Source organism: Cavia porcellus, unplaced genomic scaffold, assembly GCF_034190915.1.
Source record: "Cavia porcellus strain 051 isolate PalLab524CR breed Dunkin Hartley unplaced genomic scaffold, mCavPor4.1 scaffold_6, whole genome shotgun sequence".
Lineage (NCBI taxonomy): Eukaryota > Metazoa > Chordata > Mammalia > Rodentia > Caviidae > Cavia > Cavia porcellus.
Window position 1 is genome coordinate 99,484,489 of NW_026947489.1, and position 17,545 is coordinate 99,502,033.

The window sequence follows — 17,545 nt, forward strand, 5'->3', positions numbered from 1 at the left end:
AATCATTACAATGCATCCTTTAGAAGGGTCCCAAGTCTAGTATGTCTTGTGTTGCAAGGAAATGCCCAATAAAATCAGGAATAAAAACTGAAATAACAACATGAAATCAGTTGCTTAATTCTAGGTAGTAGAGACAGAAAGCTTAAGAAGTAAGTGTAGTAGCTGCTCATTGGAAACAAAAATATTAAAACTCTTAACAAAAGAACACCAGTTAAAAGACATCAGGTTCACACAGGGATAGGCAAAGAGTTCATGAACAAAAACAAAACTGCATGAGAAGTACTTCAAAAAATCAACAACTGGGATCTCATCTTATTAAAAAATTTTTACACATCGAAGGAAATCACCAACCGAGTGAAAAGAAAACCCACAGAGCAGGAAAAGATTTTGCCAAATATCTCAGACAAAGAACTTCTATCTAGAATACATAAAGAATTGAAAAAATAGCTCCCTCCCAAATTCAAAGACCCAATCCAAAAATGGGCATCTAAGATGAATATATAATTCTCTGATGAAGAAATACAAATGGCAAATAAATATATGAAAAAATGTTCAACATCATTGGTCATTTGAGAAATTCAAACTAAAACAACACTGAGACTGCATCTCATTCCAGAAAGAATGGCTAACATCAAGAAATCAACCAATAACAAATGCTGAAGGGCTACAGGGAATAAAACAATCCTCCTCTATTGTGGATGGAAGTGTAGACTGCTGTGAAACCACTGTGGAAATCAGTTTGGAGAATCCTCAAAAAACTAGCAGTAGAAGTTTCATTCCCCTTCTGGGTACATTCTCAGAACTGAAACCATCACAGTGTTATATGTGCACCAATGTTTATTGCAGCACCATTTGTAATAGCTAGATCTAGGAAACAACCCAAAAGCCTATCAACTAAGGAATGGATTTAAAAAAAAGATGTGGCATTTTTATACAATGAAGTACTACTCAGCCATAAAGAACGATAAACTTGAGGCTTTTATAGGTCAGTGGTGCAACTAGAAACCATACTTGTAAGTGAAATAAATCAGAATTGCATGGGTAAACACAGTGTTGTCTCGCTAGTGTAAGAAACTGAAAGATTAAATAAGATCCAAAAATTATAAGAGATATAGTAAAAGGGAAAGAAACTGCTCAAAGGGAAATTATATTGTTTGATCAATTTTGCATGTCTGTATCCGGTCACCTGAGCAAGTCTTTTGAAGATAATAATATGCAATATAACAATTGTTAAATTTCTATCATCTGGGTTTGAAATCTTAAATCGCTTTTTTTCTTTTTTGCTTCTTTTGCTGTTGGGCTTTGTTTGTTTGTTTGCTTGCTTCTTGATTTTTTCTGTTTTTTTCTCTCTCTCAAAAAAAAAAGACATTGGTCTCTCAGGTGGTCACAACAGTAACTAATCTTATGAGGTAAAGCCCATTCACCTTTCCCAATGAGTCTTGACCTATCTTCTCTAAAAAGATATGCATAGACCTACTTGGTGTGAGGAAAATGGTCTTTTCAAAATTGCTACTATAAACACAGGATGAAAGACAATATAACTGCTCTGAGATCTACAAATTGCTAAATTAATCCAGGAAAATACATTCTTCAGATAATCACATTTGCTGCCTAGACTTTCTCCAAGTTGTTAAACCCTTATTAAAAAAAAAAAAAAACAATCTGTCATCCTTGATTATGCAATTCCTGTCTTGGAAACTCAGCCACTGCCTCCCCCTTCCCCAGGAGAGTGCCCCAGTCTTTAAACTCTTGTCTTCTCTACAGTCCTGCATCACCAGCCTCCAAATGCCGACTTCAAGGGGAGGAAATAGCATCCCTGAGCAACTACAGACAGGACCTCTGTGACCATCAGTGAGTAACCAAGAGAGGAGTGAAAAGATGGGAATCCGAGCTAATCATCAATATCAAAGATATTGCTTAATCATTAGAATTCTTTAAAGATCCCACCAAAACTCCCTTTTTAACAGGAGAAAACTTATGAGTAAATAAGGAGAAAATACTGTTTATTTTCTTTTTATACCGATGGGTCAACTCCCTAAGCTAATTGTAAGTCTAAAAATTAGTGGGTTCAGCTAAAGACCGCAGCGTTATCTCCAGTTTTCTTAGTATGGCATAAATGAACGTGATAGCTAAAAAGACACTTTAAGATTGCAGTGGCTCCCCAGGGAGGCAGAATCCGTCCAGCCCAGTAAGTGGGCCTATCTGGACCGTCGTCAATGTCCTGGTGTCACACATAGTGTAGCTCCTTCCAGGATCGGTGCCGCCCCGGAGTTGATACCTGGCAATTCCAAGTAGGTAGCTGGCCTCCAGCCGGTAAGGCCCTACACCCAGCTACCGAATCGTTACGGAGCTAGGGCGGGACCTCGGGGGACTCCTCCAATGAGAGTGCAGGGAGTGGTGGGAGCGCCGGGCCCGGTCTCACGGGGCAGCCTGAGCTCGCACCCTGGATCTGGGGATGTGGGAGGCTCCGGGAGCTGAGGCGTGCGCGGCGGCGCTCCGCGGCGCGCTCTTCCTGCTGCTTTTCATGCTGGCGGTCCGCCAGCTGTTAAGGCAGAGGCGGTCGGTGCGCTTCCCCCCGGGGCCGCCGGGGCTGCCACTCATCGGCAACCTCGTCTCCCTGGCCGCCTCCGCAGAGCTTCCCCACGTCTACATGAGAAAGCAGAGCCAGGTGTACGGCGAGGTACCGGCCCCACGGGCAGGGTGGGCCCCGTCCAGTGCTGGGGCCGGCAGGGCCTTCCGCCCTGAGGGAATCCTGCTTGGCGGGCGGAGAAGGGACAGGTCTTCGCAGCAATACGGGTACAGGAGTCCACGCGCGTACTTTGCCCGAAGCGCTAAGCCGACCTGGCGCAACTTTCCCGCCTCCGTCGGGCGGGCTCCTGCGCCTGCGCCTGCGCCGTACTGGCCGCGCCTGGCGTGCTCTCGGACGGGCGCCTGTGGGCTGAACGCTGGGCGCCTGGAGCCTAGCTGGTTCTCCCCCTCGGCCGTGGGAAAGGCGGGGCAGTGTGAGCCCTGAGGCAGGATTAATGGTCTCTGGGAAAGTCCTTCGATGTTTACAGCTGACCAGTGAGGGTTGGGCGTTTGCTTTGGGAATTATGAGAACGCAAGTGAAAGACCCTGGCCAGATGGGCTCTGGTAAATGATTTTTGGAAGTGTAAAACCAAGTTAATTTTTAAGAGCCGTCGTGGGCATCCTACGGTACAGAATGCGCTTCACTAATCGGGCTGCATTAAAACCCTGTGCGCTGATCTCGCTGTCCAGCAAAGTAGATACTTGGGCTTTTACAGATTTTCCAGAGGGAAACTAAGCAGAAATGCTAAGCGTCTGACAGGAAGAAAAGAGAGAACGCATTCTGTTTGGAAGGGTGTCTTTACTTCCTTCAGCAGGTGGTAGACGTTTCCAGACTACCGGACTTGTCCAAAGCTGACCTGTTTTGTTTTTAGTGACTTTCATTTTTATGGACTCAGACCAGGATCTTGGCTGATGCTAGGAATAAAAAGATAAAGAAGGCAAACATAACCTTGTTTTAAGGAGTTACAGTGTGTGGGGAGAGAGAAAATTAATCTGATTATTCCCCACAAATGAGTTAAGTGCTTTGAAGAAAAAAATTGCAGGGCTGTTGAGTAATTGTATCTCAAGGTGTTGCTTAAATCCTTAATTATGTTAATCTTTGCTCAACTATACTATAGATTGGTGCTTAAGTCAGTTTTTACAAAAATTATTACAGGTTTCTGTAGCTCAGTGATTCACTTTGCAAAAGAGAAGCTGAATTAGGTAGAAAAAAAGCTGTACATGTCATTCCTACACTCTATTTTCCATCTTCCAGTTCTCAAAGAATTGAGTTTATTTCCATTTAGTATATTTGACCTCTTTGATATGTTGGGGTTTTTTGTTTGTACAAAGTATAATATTCTGGAGATTGTAAGATGTGAAAGCATGACCTAAAGTTGACACCACTTCTGCCAGATAAAATTTGAACATTTCTTGTCTGAAATCTAATCTTTTTGCCTGGCTAGAGTAATGAAAAGTGAAAACAGTAAATTTCTATTCAAATATTGGTTATTTTTTGTATTCTTGATTACTATGTACAAAGTATATTAAGCCTGAAAGTTTAAAAATATTTTAAAACTAGTTATTGGAAATGATTTCTCAAAGAATAGGAAATTAAGATTTTCATATATGATTATCTAAACTGAAAAGTTTACATTAATTTGAATATTTCTTTTGGATGGGTTGATGTAAGTCTTCTGTCGTAGTAGGTTCCACATTATGAATGTACTGGAAGAATGGATGCACATACATTACTGGGGTCTGATGTTTTTAATTCTTCTGGAAGCCTATCCAGAAGAATAGCTGGGTTAAATGGGACCTCTAATCCTAATGTTTTGAGGAATCTCCATACTGATTTCCACAGTGATTATACCAGTCCGCACTCTCACCAACTGTGGAGAAGGATTCCTTTTTCCCTGCAACGCCACCAGCATTTATTACTGGTTGATTCCTTGATGATAGCCGTTCTTTCCAGGATGAGATGCAATCTCAGTGTTGTTTTAATTTGCATCTCAAACTGGTCAATGATGTTGAGCATTTTTTCATACATTTACTTGCCATTTGTATTTCTTCATTTGAGAAGTATATTCATTTCAGATGCCCATTGTTGAACTGTCCGTAACCTGAATCTTTACCTTGAAATGTATCCCCACTCTGTTTCCTCTATCACAGCTTTTGTTGAGAAGGGCCTTCACTATTGTTATGAAGCCATCAATTTGTTTTTTTCCTGCGTCAGAACCACTTCCTATTAATAGATTCTAGCCTTTTATTGTCTTTGCTAAAATCACATGTGTGGCGGGAGGGGACTTTCCTCTAAAAATAGAGTATTACTGCATTTAGCGCTGAACCTCTTTGCTTAGCTGGTAGCCATTCTCTTTGTGCCAAAAAAATTCCCTTCCGTTGCTCTCACTGATACTTTTGATTAATACCACTGCTTATGGCAGGCAGTTCATGCCCTTTCCCCAAAGTTCTAAATGTGAGTTCTAGGGCCCAAACTTGTGCCAGAGATTGGTAGCCCCAATTTTTAGCTGAGATTAATTCTATTTCCACTTAGCAATATTTATCACTTTTGCCAATATACAGTAATTGCTTTTGCAGAATTTTTGTTCTCTACTAAACCTATTTTCTTCTGCAGCGGTGTATACTGTGGCTAAATCTGCTTTACTAATTTGCATAGAGATAAGGCCTATAAATATTTTGGCTCTCAAAAGTCTGACAAAATGATGGTAAATAATCTTTGCATCCTACTGGTAAGGCTATATTGTTTCTTACTGGACTAAGCTCTTCTATTGGACTACTTGGAATATGTGAAACAAATAAGATTCATGTTTTATTTTGCCTTTCTCTTAGTTGAAGTGGTTTATGCATAACTGGCAGATGTCTTTCTTCCACAATTACATTCCCTTTAGGTCCTCTATAAAGTTAATGTCTAGAACAGAAAGCTGAATAAAATGAGCCTACTTACAGTACATTCATGTATGTCGTAGTGGTCTCTCAGGCCTTTGTCAGTTCCCTTCCTGCCTAAGCCAGGAGTAGTAATAGGAAGATGGTGCTGCTTCTTTCATCTTGGAACTGACAGGAGATTCCTTTATACTGAACATTTTGAGGTGAAGTGTATTCTAAAAGAGCATCTAAACCAAATATATTTTCTATGGCAACACTGAAGCCCAGAAAGGTTCATTGTTGTGTCCAGGATCTTTTATCTGTTTAGTGCCAAACCATAAACTAGAGCCCAAGCCTCTGTATGGTTCAGGCACTGAACAACGCAGTGAATCACACTGTCTAAACATTTGTCAGTTAAGTAATAAATGTTTACATTTTCAAGAAAGTAAATACTGGGAGAGTTAAGCTTAGGACATATCGATTTCTCTGATCATATATCTTTCTAATTTTTCCATTTAAATGTTTTTCTTTTCAAAGATTTTCAGTTTGAATCTAGGAGGCATATCAATGGTGGTTCTGAATGGCTATGATATAATAAAGGAATGCCTTGTTCATCAAAGTGAAATTTTTGCAGACAGACCATGCCTGCCTTTATTCATGAAGATGACTAAAATGGGAGGTATGTTTATTTTCCACTACTTGTTCATGAATAATTTTAAATCACATCCTTTATTTTAAGCAATTTAAGTATATACAGTTGGAATTCTTTTGTACTGATTAACAAGAAGTGTTGATACACAGAACCTACTTCCTTGCAGAACTTAGCATTTGAGGACTTCTGAATGCATTAATGTCTTATACCATTACATGCTAATTTTATTGAAAGTCAGTTCTAATAAATATTGTAAATTATATTCGTAAGGAATTAAGTATCTGCAACTCTTATAAAACAAGGAGTGCACACACACACGAACAAAAGTGTCCCTTTAATGCCAGACTTGAATATATGGTGACATTTTCAGTATTGTTTTGCTTCTGATAGAACCTAAAGTAGCCCTTTTTAACTGCTCATGCTGTGTGAATGCAAAGCTGTGGGGGCAGAGTTATATAAAAGACTAGCATTCTGTATGACAGTGATATGCAACAAGAGAAATGCTGAAAGTTGACAAAATTGGAAAGAAAAAAGCAGCAAATGAAATCCTAAAATAGTGTAGAAATCAGATGCAGTGATTTTTTATTTTAATTAAGTTCATTGATGATTTTTTTTTGAGACAGGGTCTCACTGTGCAGTTCAGGCTAGCCTTGGGCTCACTTTGTAGCCCGGGATAGTCTTGAACTTGCAACGATTCTGCTTCAGCCTCCCAAGTGCTGGAATTACAGGTATGCGCCACTGGCTTGTTGATACATTTTAGGTATACAAAATGATCATGTCATAGGGAATTTGTACCCCTACATGTTACATTTTCTTTCCTCTTTTTTTCCTAATCCCCTCTGCTCCCTTCAACTCATCTTTCTCTCACTATTTACAAAGCGTGGTTTCTGTTTTCTTTATTTAACAGTTTCTTCCAAATTCACAGTATCTGTTGTACATTTTGGTCTTTATGTAACTCTTTCATTTTCTCACACCAGGAAAGGCAGTGTTTACACATGAGTCAAATTTATTTCACTTAAGAGTACGGTCTCAAGGTACATCCATTTACCTAGAAATGCCTCAAACTAATCCTTCTTTGACCCAGTAGTACTCCATTATATTTTTTAAAACCACATCTTCCTTATCTATTCCTCAGTTGATTGGTTGTTTCCAAGATTAGCTGTTACAAAGTGTGCTGCTACAAACATGGGTGAGCATGTTATGCTGTGGTATGATGTTTTTAAATCTTCCAGAAGAATTAAAAACAGATACAATGATTTTAATACTATAATAATTTTTTTAGTTTTTCTCTAATGAGAAATTGACATTTAACATTGAAAGAAAAAAGTAACAGTGCTTAGAAAAACTAAATGGTATCCACATCCAGAACTATGCCAATTCCAATCAGTGGACTAATTTAGCACCACACACCCTTAATACCAGTATCACATGCCCTAGATCTAGCTACCTTTGAAAAACCCCAGCTATGAGTGCATGAAATTTTGGGGAGATATCTAAATACAAGCCATAACAGAAACCTAAATGATAAAAATGAAAGATGAGATGATAACATTTGATTCAAAGTATATATTTTTTAAAGCTTTAAGTTGATAGTTTAGGCTGTTTTATCATAAACAATATTAAAATTAACATTAAATTTGATATTTCCAAAAACAATAAGAGGAAGATAAGTAGAAAATTATTTATGTTATTTTTAAGATACCAGGACCCTGGCTTAGGACCATCGATCTTTTCAGAGGTATGACAACAGAATAAAATGCAAACAAAACATGTACAGAGACTCTATTTTTGTGCCAATTTATTAATATTAATTAGTGTCTGCCGTGTACCACATCAAGCTGGTCCTCAGCATAAGGCATGTATGCACTGATCAATTAAAAGCTCATGCCTGCCACTAGCCCATTGTGTAATAGGAAAAAGTTTCTCTTTGGGTGGACTTAGCCACATACCCAGGGACGCACTGTGGTCAGCATGGTTCCCATGTACCTTGTACATGTGTCCCATACGCACAGATTCTTCCAGGCTGTTCTCATCTTCCTGCCTTTGTGCCAGCTGTTGCCTCTACCAGCAGTGATCTTAATCTGGATATTTGCTTGATTCCTCATCTCATTGAAGTTTTTACTCAAATGTCACCTTCTATGTGAGCCTTTCCGTGACTACCTAATCTATAGTTGTCTATGGTCTCTCCTGATGGTAGCTTCATGACACTAAGGATCTTTGGTTCTCTTTTTCACTGATAAGTCTGACATTTTAGAACACTTCCTAAATTATAGTAGGTGTTCCATAAAAACATGTTAAATAAATATTTATTGAATGAATAATTGTCTGGGGATATGGAAAATAAAAATGAATTATGAGAGTATATAATTACCTCACCACAGACCCACTAACATATGGCTAACTTTAAAAAGCTCCAGATTTGAAAATGGTTGCACACATGTTGCTGGAATGTAAATTTTATATGTGCATCACATATATAAGAGAACACAAGTTCACATCATTAATATACCTATGTCCCTGCAATAAATGAATCCCACGTAAAGTACATGTTTACATAAATTGTGCACTGAGAACATTGGGTTGCTTCCTTGATAGTTAATTTAAAGGGGAAATTTCCATAGTAGTAGCCACATCATAACAGCAAATAAGCTATGGAGATTCTGGAATTTTGTGGCAAGCAATATCAACATTTGAAAAGCTTGATATTCTTGTTTCTCATTTTATTTTTTATTTGGTTTTGATCGATGCATTTCTGTTACATTGATAACTTAAGGATAGCCTTTCTTCTGCCATTGTTAGGTTGTTGAGTATCAAAAATCTTTATCCAGAAGGTAATTTCTATTCTAAAATCCAGTATCTTTTATAAAGAAAAATTCTAAACCTAGAAAAATGATTATTCAGGCATTTATTTCAGGGTAAAAATTTTCCTACACAATATGCAATCATTTGTCTTTTATAAATTAGGCTTACAGTAAAAGTTAAATAATAAAATTACCTAGGCCTAGTTTATCTGCCCTGAATCACATAAGACTGACTCATTCCTTATGGTGGGAGAACAATATCTTTTTTTCAGTCCTAAATGAGGAATATATAGGTTTTATCAGTTATAATATTGTATCACCACTGAGTTGCAGAAAATATGACCCAGCCACAGAGTTATATAGAAGGATAATTTGGGGAAAATCACTGTCCATTTAGAAAGATTTTTTTTTAAACACCATAATATTTTCAGCTACTTACTACTTTTTTTTCAGGGTTACTGAATTCCAGATACGGTCGAGGATGGATTGATCACCGAAGATTAGCCGTAAACAGTTTTCGATATTTTGGATGTGGCCAAAAATCTTTTAAATTTAAGATCTTAGAAGAAACCAATTTTTTCATTGATGCTATTGAAACATACAAAGGTAGACCTTTTGACTTTAAACACTTAGTAACTAATGCTATTTCAAATATAACTAATCGGATCATTTTTGGAGAAAGATTCGCTTATGAAGACACTGATTTTCAGCACATGATCGAGTTATTTAGTGAAAATGTGGAACTAGCTGCCAGTGCCTCCATCTTCCTGTATAATGCCTTTCCATGGATTGGCATCTTGCCTTTTGGAAAACATCACCAGCTGTTTAAAAATGCAGCTGTGGTCTCTGATTTTCTCTCCAGACTTATTGAAAAAGCTTCAGTCAACAGAAAGCCTCAGTTACCTCGGCATTTTGTTGATGCTTATTTAGACGAGATGGATCAAGGTAAAAATGACCCATCCTCTACTTTCTCCAAAGAAAACCTAATTTTCTCGGTGGGTGAACTCATCATTGCTGGAACTGAAACTACAACCAATGTTCTACGCTGGGCAATTCTTTTCATGGCCCTTTATCCCAACATTCAAGGTGAGGATTCCCTTAATGATCCCATGGTCTATCCTTAATTTTAGGGTTCATATATGTTTCTGTCTTCAGCCATGCATAACGCATTTTTAAGCAACTGGCCAAGAAGAGAAATGTTTCATTTTTTAAGAGTTTTCAAATTTACTGTCTCATTATATGTTAAGAAAAAAAACTCTGAAATAGATTCTATTATACCCCATTAGTAAATGAGGACAAAAGCTGGCTGACTGGAAATGATAGAGCTGGGACCTATATTCTGGTTTTTCTCATTCAGTGCTTCACTATTTTCTTGACTGAGAGTAATGTCACTTCAATTCTGGGTTTAACACATTCACTACAGGGCTGTAATTCATATGTTTCACTGCCAGACAGCTTGAACCACCAGTGTTATATACATGACTGTCCCGCATTTGGCGGCTTTTTGTTAATTTTATTAGTAAAAAGACCAATGAAAGTGATTAGACCTGATTATAATACCAGAGGTATAAGCCACCTATTGGGACAGTCATCCATGTGCCACTGGTGGTTCAAGCCAGCAGGAATGTGTTCATTTTTGTTCTTAATCTTTTTAATGTGTTTTTCATGACCAAGTTACTCAGGTGTTAGCTACTACTGATATAAGATACATAGCATGTATTTAAATAAAACTTCCAGATAATGAAAAATTTAAATCTAGGTGCACCCATATCCTGTTGACTTATTATATATTATCATTTGCCCAAAGAGTAATTACTCTGAATACCATTCTGAGAATTGTATAATAACCTCAATGTTTTTTCTCTGACAGGACAGGTTTGGAAAGAGATTGATTTAATAATGGGCCCAAATAGACAGCCTTCTTGGGATGACAAATGCAAAATGCCATATACTGAAGCAGTTTTGCATGAAGTTTTAAGATTCTGTAATATAGTCCCATTAGGGATTTTCCATGCAACCTCTGAAGATGCAGTTGTACGTGGTTATTCCATTCCAAAAGGCACAACAGTAATTACAAATCTTTATTCTGCACATTTTGATGAAAAGTACTGGAGAGACCCAGAAGTGTTCTATCCTGAACGATTTCTGGACAGCAGTGGAGATTTTGTCAAAAAGGAAGCTTTGGTTCCTTTTTCCTTAGGTAAGAGAACTTTACAGGAATGTAAAGCACAACAATGAGTTATCATGTATAGCATGTTAATCTGAAGCTTCTTTCTCTAAAATCAAGTATTCTAACTCTCAAAACATTGATTCCTCTAGAAGAGAGTCATTTGACTAGAGGTAATTAAAACCTGACTCTATGTAAAATCTTTACTTTTTAGCTAGAGTAAAACTGTTGAAAAACTCTGGCTTCTTCTGAAACTTTTGCTAGTGGATTTTTAGTTTGTAATCAAACTTGGACAGCTAGAAGTTGGTAATAGGAGACTTGTTAAACTTGACACTCAGAAAAAAGAAGAATAAAGCACCTTGAACTAAAACTAGAATCTAGCCCTCTTGCCTTCCAATTTATTGTCTCGTCCAACTAGGAGATACTGCTTCTGGTATGAAACAGGATACAGATCATAGACTGAGGGAAGATAAATCAAGAGCTCTTACTAATCATTGAAAAAATACACATTTAGTCCATTCAAATGAAACAGGACTTCTCGTGACAATATAAAAAATATCATACCTCAAATTAGATCTTTCATAGTATATCTTAGGTCAGTGGCAGCAAACCTATGGCACAGGTACCCCAGTGGGCTGTTTGTATCATTGAAAACTAAAAGGTTGACAGTCACTGCATAAGCTCTTTTGCAGTGTGTAAGGAAAGTCAGAATTGGGACTAAAGTCTTAGAAAAGTTTATGATCTGACATAAGGAAGCAAAACACTGATTCCAGAAGCTGAAATGCTAATTTCTATTCTTTGGGATTTAAGAGAATCCTTTAATCAATATAACTTTCTCTAATTTACTTTAAACTCCATATTTCCCAAGTGTTATGCAAATATTATACATAAGTTTTGCTAAATGTGGGTTTCAGAAGCTTCTATGTCTCTTTTTCTGTTTAGGGCGAAGACACTGTCTTGGAGAACAGCTGGCTCGAATGGAAATGTTCCTGTTTTTCACAGCATTGCTTCAGCGGTTTCATTTGCATTTTCCGCAAGACCTAGTTCCAAATCTGATGCCCAGGTTAGGTATGACACTGCAGCCCCAGCCTTACCTCGTCTGTGCTGACCGGCGCTGAAAGGGCCTAGACTTTTAAGGAGTAAGGATATGTGTTTGCCTTAGGCCAAATCTTGTGTAATCTAATCAGCATAATCTTTAGAAAAAAGTCACAGTATCAAAAAGCCAAACAAATGTGTCATTAGAAAGAGCAATAACGAACGCTAACTATGGTTTCTTTTGTGAGGAACATGAAGGTGCAAGTGACAGATGTTGCATAAGATGCTCAGAAGGTCTGTGGAATATGGATTTAACCTTAGTCCTGCCCCATCTATTGAATACTTTCAGGTTTCTAAATTATAAAAATGTTTTTGCATCTCTGATGTATTAAGATTTCTTCAGTTTCAGGGAAAGAGAATCCTATGCAAATTTGCTTAAATAATCAAAGGAAACTTGGAGGTAATATGGAAGTTTTAGAGTTAGTATAGCCCAGATGCTTCATGATATAATCAAAGGTCCTGTATCTTCCCATTCTTCAGTTTTGCCTGCCAGATGGTATCAGCTTTGTCTTAGGCCCAGCTTATGGAGGAGTGCATGTGTTTTCCCCTCCTGCATGCACAGTGAACTAATTGAGATTGTTTCTGAGACAGCACGTTAAGCTTTCCTTATACCCTCCAGAACACTGTTACTTGTGTCCCAGAGGGTCCTATCTGAGTCACATGCCCATACATGAACTTAAACCTATGTTTTGTGAGTGGAATTGGTGGTTTACTTAGGCCTAAATATGTGCCTACTAGAACTAATGGAATTGACTTCCTGTCAAAGTGCATGTCCTATATAGGAGTGGCATAAACAAAAATCAGGATAATTATGAAGAGAAGAATTCTAAGTCAAAGACCATTTATAATACCTACCTTACTTGCTTCTACCTGCTTTCCAGCCTACCTTTGTGAATCTTGACAGATGTACTCATAGATCTTTAATATTTGTCCTTTCTTTGGCACAGCAAATCTTTTATCCCTGGACCTCTCCCTTAGTATCATACTGCATATAAACAGTAAGCCTAAATTGAACTCCCGGAATTTCAAAGGCTTGGCAGTCCTACTAAGCAGTGTAGCTTTGTGTACTGAAGTAGACTGTAAGAAAAGTTGAGGAATCCTTATTTGTGCCATATGTTTAATTTAAAACTGACAAGTATTAGAAAGTTAAGCATATGCTATGGTTTATATGCAGATGTTCCCCAAGAATGTACTCAGAGGTAGGGCCTTTGAAGGGTAATTGAATCATGGGAGTAATATAGCTAAAAGTGGTATTAGGAGATAGGCCCTGGTTGAAGAGGTAGCTCACTGGGGCCATGATCTGTAAGGATGTCTCCCTCCCTTGCTTGTTCCTTTTCTGTCTATTACCCAGTTGTCCTGACATGAGATTTCTTCCCAGACCATTCTTCCATGATGTTGTATGTTGAAGCCTGAACATGAACTGAAACTTACCAAATAAACCTCTTTTTTTTAATTGTAGATGTCAAGTGTTTTTTTCCAGTGATGAGGAAAGTGACTAAAACACAATATTTTAGAGAACAAGAAATAAAGGATAATATTGCTTAAAATTTGGTACTGAGAGATAGGAAAGAATTGCATACAAGCTAATTTTTTTTATTCATAGAAGAGAATCTGATGCTGTAAGAAATAGGATCCAAGCTAAGTGTGATAGCACACACTTGTAATCCCAGTACTCTGGAGGCTGAGGCAGAAGGATCATCATGAGTTTGAGGCCACCCGTAGAGATACAGTGACTCTAAATTTAAAAAAAGAAAAGAAACAAGGTTCAAATATAAATATGTTAAGTACAAAGCTGACCACTGAACCAAAAATACAAACCTTCCTAAATATTAGAACTTACGTGAGCATTTTAGAAAAAAAAATATGAAGCCAGAGATTTAGCTCAGCAGCATAAGCACCTGCCTGGCAAGCGTGAGCTTGTGAGTTTGATCCCTGGTATCAAAAAAAAGAGAGAGAAAAACTGAAGTCCCTACATAGAGTCAAATACATAAATATATGTATGTGGGTTATCTCAGCTCTTATTCATTTTTAATTTTTTTTTGTTTGTTTTGTTTTTTTGTACCAGAAATCCAACTTGGGACCTTACACTTGTCAGGCAAGTGCTTGCACCACTGGGTTATATCCCCAGGCTTGTCTCATCTTTTAAAAAACTGACCTATATAAATCACAAACCAGATCCAGTGCTATACCATATTATGTTGTATAGATATGGAAAACATAGGTTAAAAGTTAAGAATTAAAAAGAATGGACAGAAATATACTAGACAATGTATATTTTGCAAAAGCAGAATTCAAGATTTTCATAGAATAAGGTTGAATCCAAGCCAGAATGCATAAGCAAGAAAAGACATACACTTTGTAATCCTACAGACTTTAATCCATAAAATAATGGTGCACTGAACAACAGTAACTTTCATAAGGTAGAAATTATGAAAGGAATATGTAGAAGTACCTTAAAACTAGGTGACTTCACTTCTCATTCTACGACAAATCAATTGAAAAATAAAAATAAAAATTATAATAGAGACCTATACTAAATAATCGGGAAGGGAGATGTGATGAATACATACTAATCTATGCATAACAAAACTGGAAGCGAGGTGTGATGTCACAGGCCTGTAACCCAGCACTCAGTCAGGCTAAGGCAGAAAATCACAATTTGCAGCCTAGACAATTCAGTGAGACCATTTCAAAATATAGGCTAAGGAACTAGGGCTGTAACTCAGTACAAAGCCCCAGTTCACTTCCTGGTATCAAAAAGAAAGAGGGCTAAACATAGAGATAGATGACAAGCTTGTTCGATTTAGGGAAAGTTAAGCTTATAATGAATGTAAATTGAACTTCAATACATTCCAAAAGTACAAATAATATAGATTCAATCTCAGAAAATAGCACAATAAGAATGGGTATGAATAACAAAACTAGAAAACAGAATTTCACTTTTACCTTGAATTTAAAAAAAAATATATAAAATAACCTTTGGCTGAAAGGCAAATTTAAATCAAAGTGGCAGGATTTCTAAAACAGTAACTGCCTATGAGATTTATGGACTGTAACTACAGTGATATTCTGAAAAAAGAGCTCATATCCCTACTTATTTCAATGAAAAAAAATATTGAGGATAAATTAAACATTCAATTTTTAAAAATTAGAAAATACCAAACCAGAGAAAATATGAAGAAAAAGAACTGTAAGTTTGTGATAAGCATTAATTTTAGGTAACAAAGAAATAAAGCTAATAAAGAAATTTTCTTAAGTAAATCAAGGGTCAGAGAATTATACCAAATGTGACTTCCATCTGCACTTGAAAATTTTTGCAAGTTTCAAATTTAGTATCTAAAAAGTTATATTGCAATACAGAAACATTCATTTTTAGATACATTGTTTACAGCTGCTGCTTGTGCTGTGATGGCCCAATTGTGAAAGAGATCATATGTGGCATACTCATGCTGTGTGTACTACAAATCTGTGACACAGTTCCGATTTAAGAGCATTTTGAGTGCTCTGTTTCTTTTCATATAGCAGCCTATTGTTGTATTTTATTTTTAAACTTAATTTGTATTACCAAACATACCCATCATGTCAAAATGAGAAATGTGAACTAAAAAAAAAAAAAACAAAAAAAACCTTATACTTTCAAGGCAGAATGGAGGGTGCATTATTAATCAAATTAGGTGGTTAAAGATCGTGTTTAATACATAATGACACTATAGCTCTGCTTAAAAAAAAAGTACAGTTTGGATTTGCCAGATCAAGAAATTTTCACAATATTCATAACACATGAGAGTAGCAATCAGAAAATATCTCTTGATACCAGAATTTCTTCATAAAATACGAAAATGAAGCTGCAATAAAAGTAATTTTCTGATTGCTTCATTTGCTAAGAAGGAAAATCTCCTGAGTTAGTTAATTAAATTGTGCTTGTCTCAAGCTTCATGCATTTTCCTACAAATGACTCAGATTTTATCCTTTATGCCAGAGTAGTATTCTATTGTGTGTAAATACATTTTCTTTATCCATTCATCTGTTGGTATCATACAGGCCACTTCTAAGATTTAGCTACTCTGAATTGTGCTTCTATATGCATGGGTAAGCATGTATCACTGCAACAAGATGTCTTTAACTTATAGGAAGACACCTACAAGGGGAATGTCTGGGTTGAATGGAATTTCTAGTTTCAGTTTGAGGAATCTCCATACTGATTTCCATAGTGGTTGTACCAATTTATGTTCCCACCAAAGATGCAGATAGGTTTCTGTCTTGGTTACTTTTCTCTGGTTGCTGGAACAAAACATCTGACAAAATGAAGAAAGGAAAGGTTTATTTAGCTCACTGTTTGTGGAGGTCTCAAAGTCTATGGGGCAACACTTCAAGGCAGCACAAAGAGCAAAAGGGGAATGGGAAACAATCCTCTTCTCCTCCCTTATTGTACACAGGCCACTCCCTACCCAGGGCAGGCTTAGCACTCACAAAATCTCTGTGCCCTCCTCTTGCACAGAATGAGGGTATTTGGTAGCCATTGTTAGTTCCCTTTTATCATGTTTTGAAGTCCTGTATCATTTTCATTGTTTTGTTTGTTGGGTTTTATTCTGTTTCATATTATTTGATTTTATTATATCTGATGGCATGGGTAGCTATTTCAAAGATAAGATATATCATGATAGCCATTTTGGTTTTACTATTATTTTGTTTTGAAGTCCTTTATTGTGTTGTTTTGTTTTTATTGGCTCTGTTCTGTTTTGATTTTTACTATGTCTGAAGGTATGGACAGCTATTTTGAAGACAACAAAAAGTATTATAGTAACCATTGTTGATTTCCTATTTTGTTTAGAATTCCTGTATATTGTCAAGCTTGTCATCTAAACACTTACACTGTTTTGTTTTGATTGGCTTTATTCTGTTTTATTTTGCTTGATTTTATTATCTTTAAAATAAAAATTACAAACAAAATAGGATTTCAGTGTTCAATTTGCATACCTAGAATGTCCAGAAATGTTGAACATTTTTTTCATGTATTGACCATTTGTATTTCTTGTGAGAAGTGTCTATTTCAGTTACTCATTTTTTATTGGGTCTTTTATTTTTCTAATTTTTTGTTCATTATACATTTTAGATATTAATCCTTGAGGAGTAGCTATCAAAAACTTTTCCACATTCTCTATGTTGTTGTCTCTTCACTGTTTCCTTTGCAATGCAGAAGCTTTTTGATATGATACCATTTGTTGATTCTTCATGTTGTTTCTTGTGCCATTAGGATTCTGTTCAGAAAGTTCTTCCCTATACTTACGTCTTCTAGAGTTTTACCGATTTTAATATCTAACAAAGTGTTTGTTTTAACATTTAGAACTCTGATCCATTTTGATATTAGTATGTAATGAGTCTAGACTCAATCTTCTGCAT

At 36.7% G+C, this 17,545-nt stretch overlaps 1 protein-coding gene across 3 annotated transcripts; it reads left to right on the forward strand.

Annotated features, from left to right (window-relative positions):
• Nucleotides 1–2,396: 2,396 nt before the first annotated feature.
• On the forward strand, nucleotides 2,397–13,603 carry LOC100714928 (vitamin D 25-hydroxylase). 3 transcript variants are annotated; one of them, XM_003465715.4, is made up of 5 exons: nucleotides 2,397–2,680; nucleotides 5,968–6,109; nucleotides 9,337–9,969; nucleotides 10,754–11,083; nucleotides 11,993–13,603. In XM_003465715.4, exons 1-5 carry the CDS (start codon nucleotides 2,456–2,458, stop codon nucleotides 12,166–12,168), a joined length of 1,506 nt encoding a protein of 501 aa, XP_003465763.2. In that variant the 5' UTR covers nucleotides 2,397–2,455; the 3' UTR covers nucleotides 12,169–13,603. The 3 variants fall into 3 exon arrangements, with proteins under 3 accessions (XP_003465763.2, XP_063107930.1, XP_063107931.1); XM_063251860.1 differs by lacking the exon at nucleotides 2,397–2,680 and adding an exon at nucleotides 2,731–3,132; XM_063251861.1 differs by lacking the exon at nucleotides 2,397–2,680 and adding an exon at nucleotides 6,706–6,810 and having other exon boundaries at nucleotides 5,981–6,109.
• Nucleotides 13,604–17,545: the final 3,942 nt, after the last annotated feature.

Coding starts and splice junctions, on each gene's coding strand:
- LOC100714928 (XM_003465715.4), top strand. CDS start 2,456: ATGTGGGAGGCTCCGGGAGCTGAGGCGTGCGCGGCGGCGCTCCGCGGC. Junction 6,110..9,336: donor GAAGATGACTAAAATGGGAG/GTATGTTTATTT, acceptor CTTTTTTTTCAG/GGTTACTGAATTCCAGATAC. Junction 9,970..10,753: donor CCTTTATCCCAACATTCAAG/GTGAGGATTCCC, acceptor TTTCTCTGACAG/GACAGGTTTGGAAAGAGATT.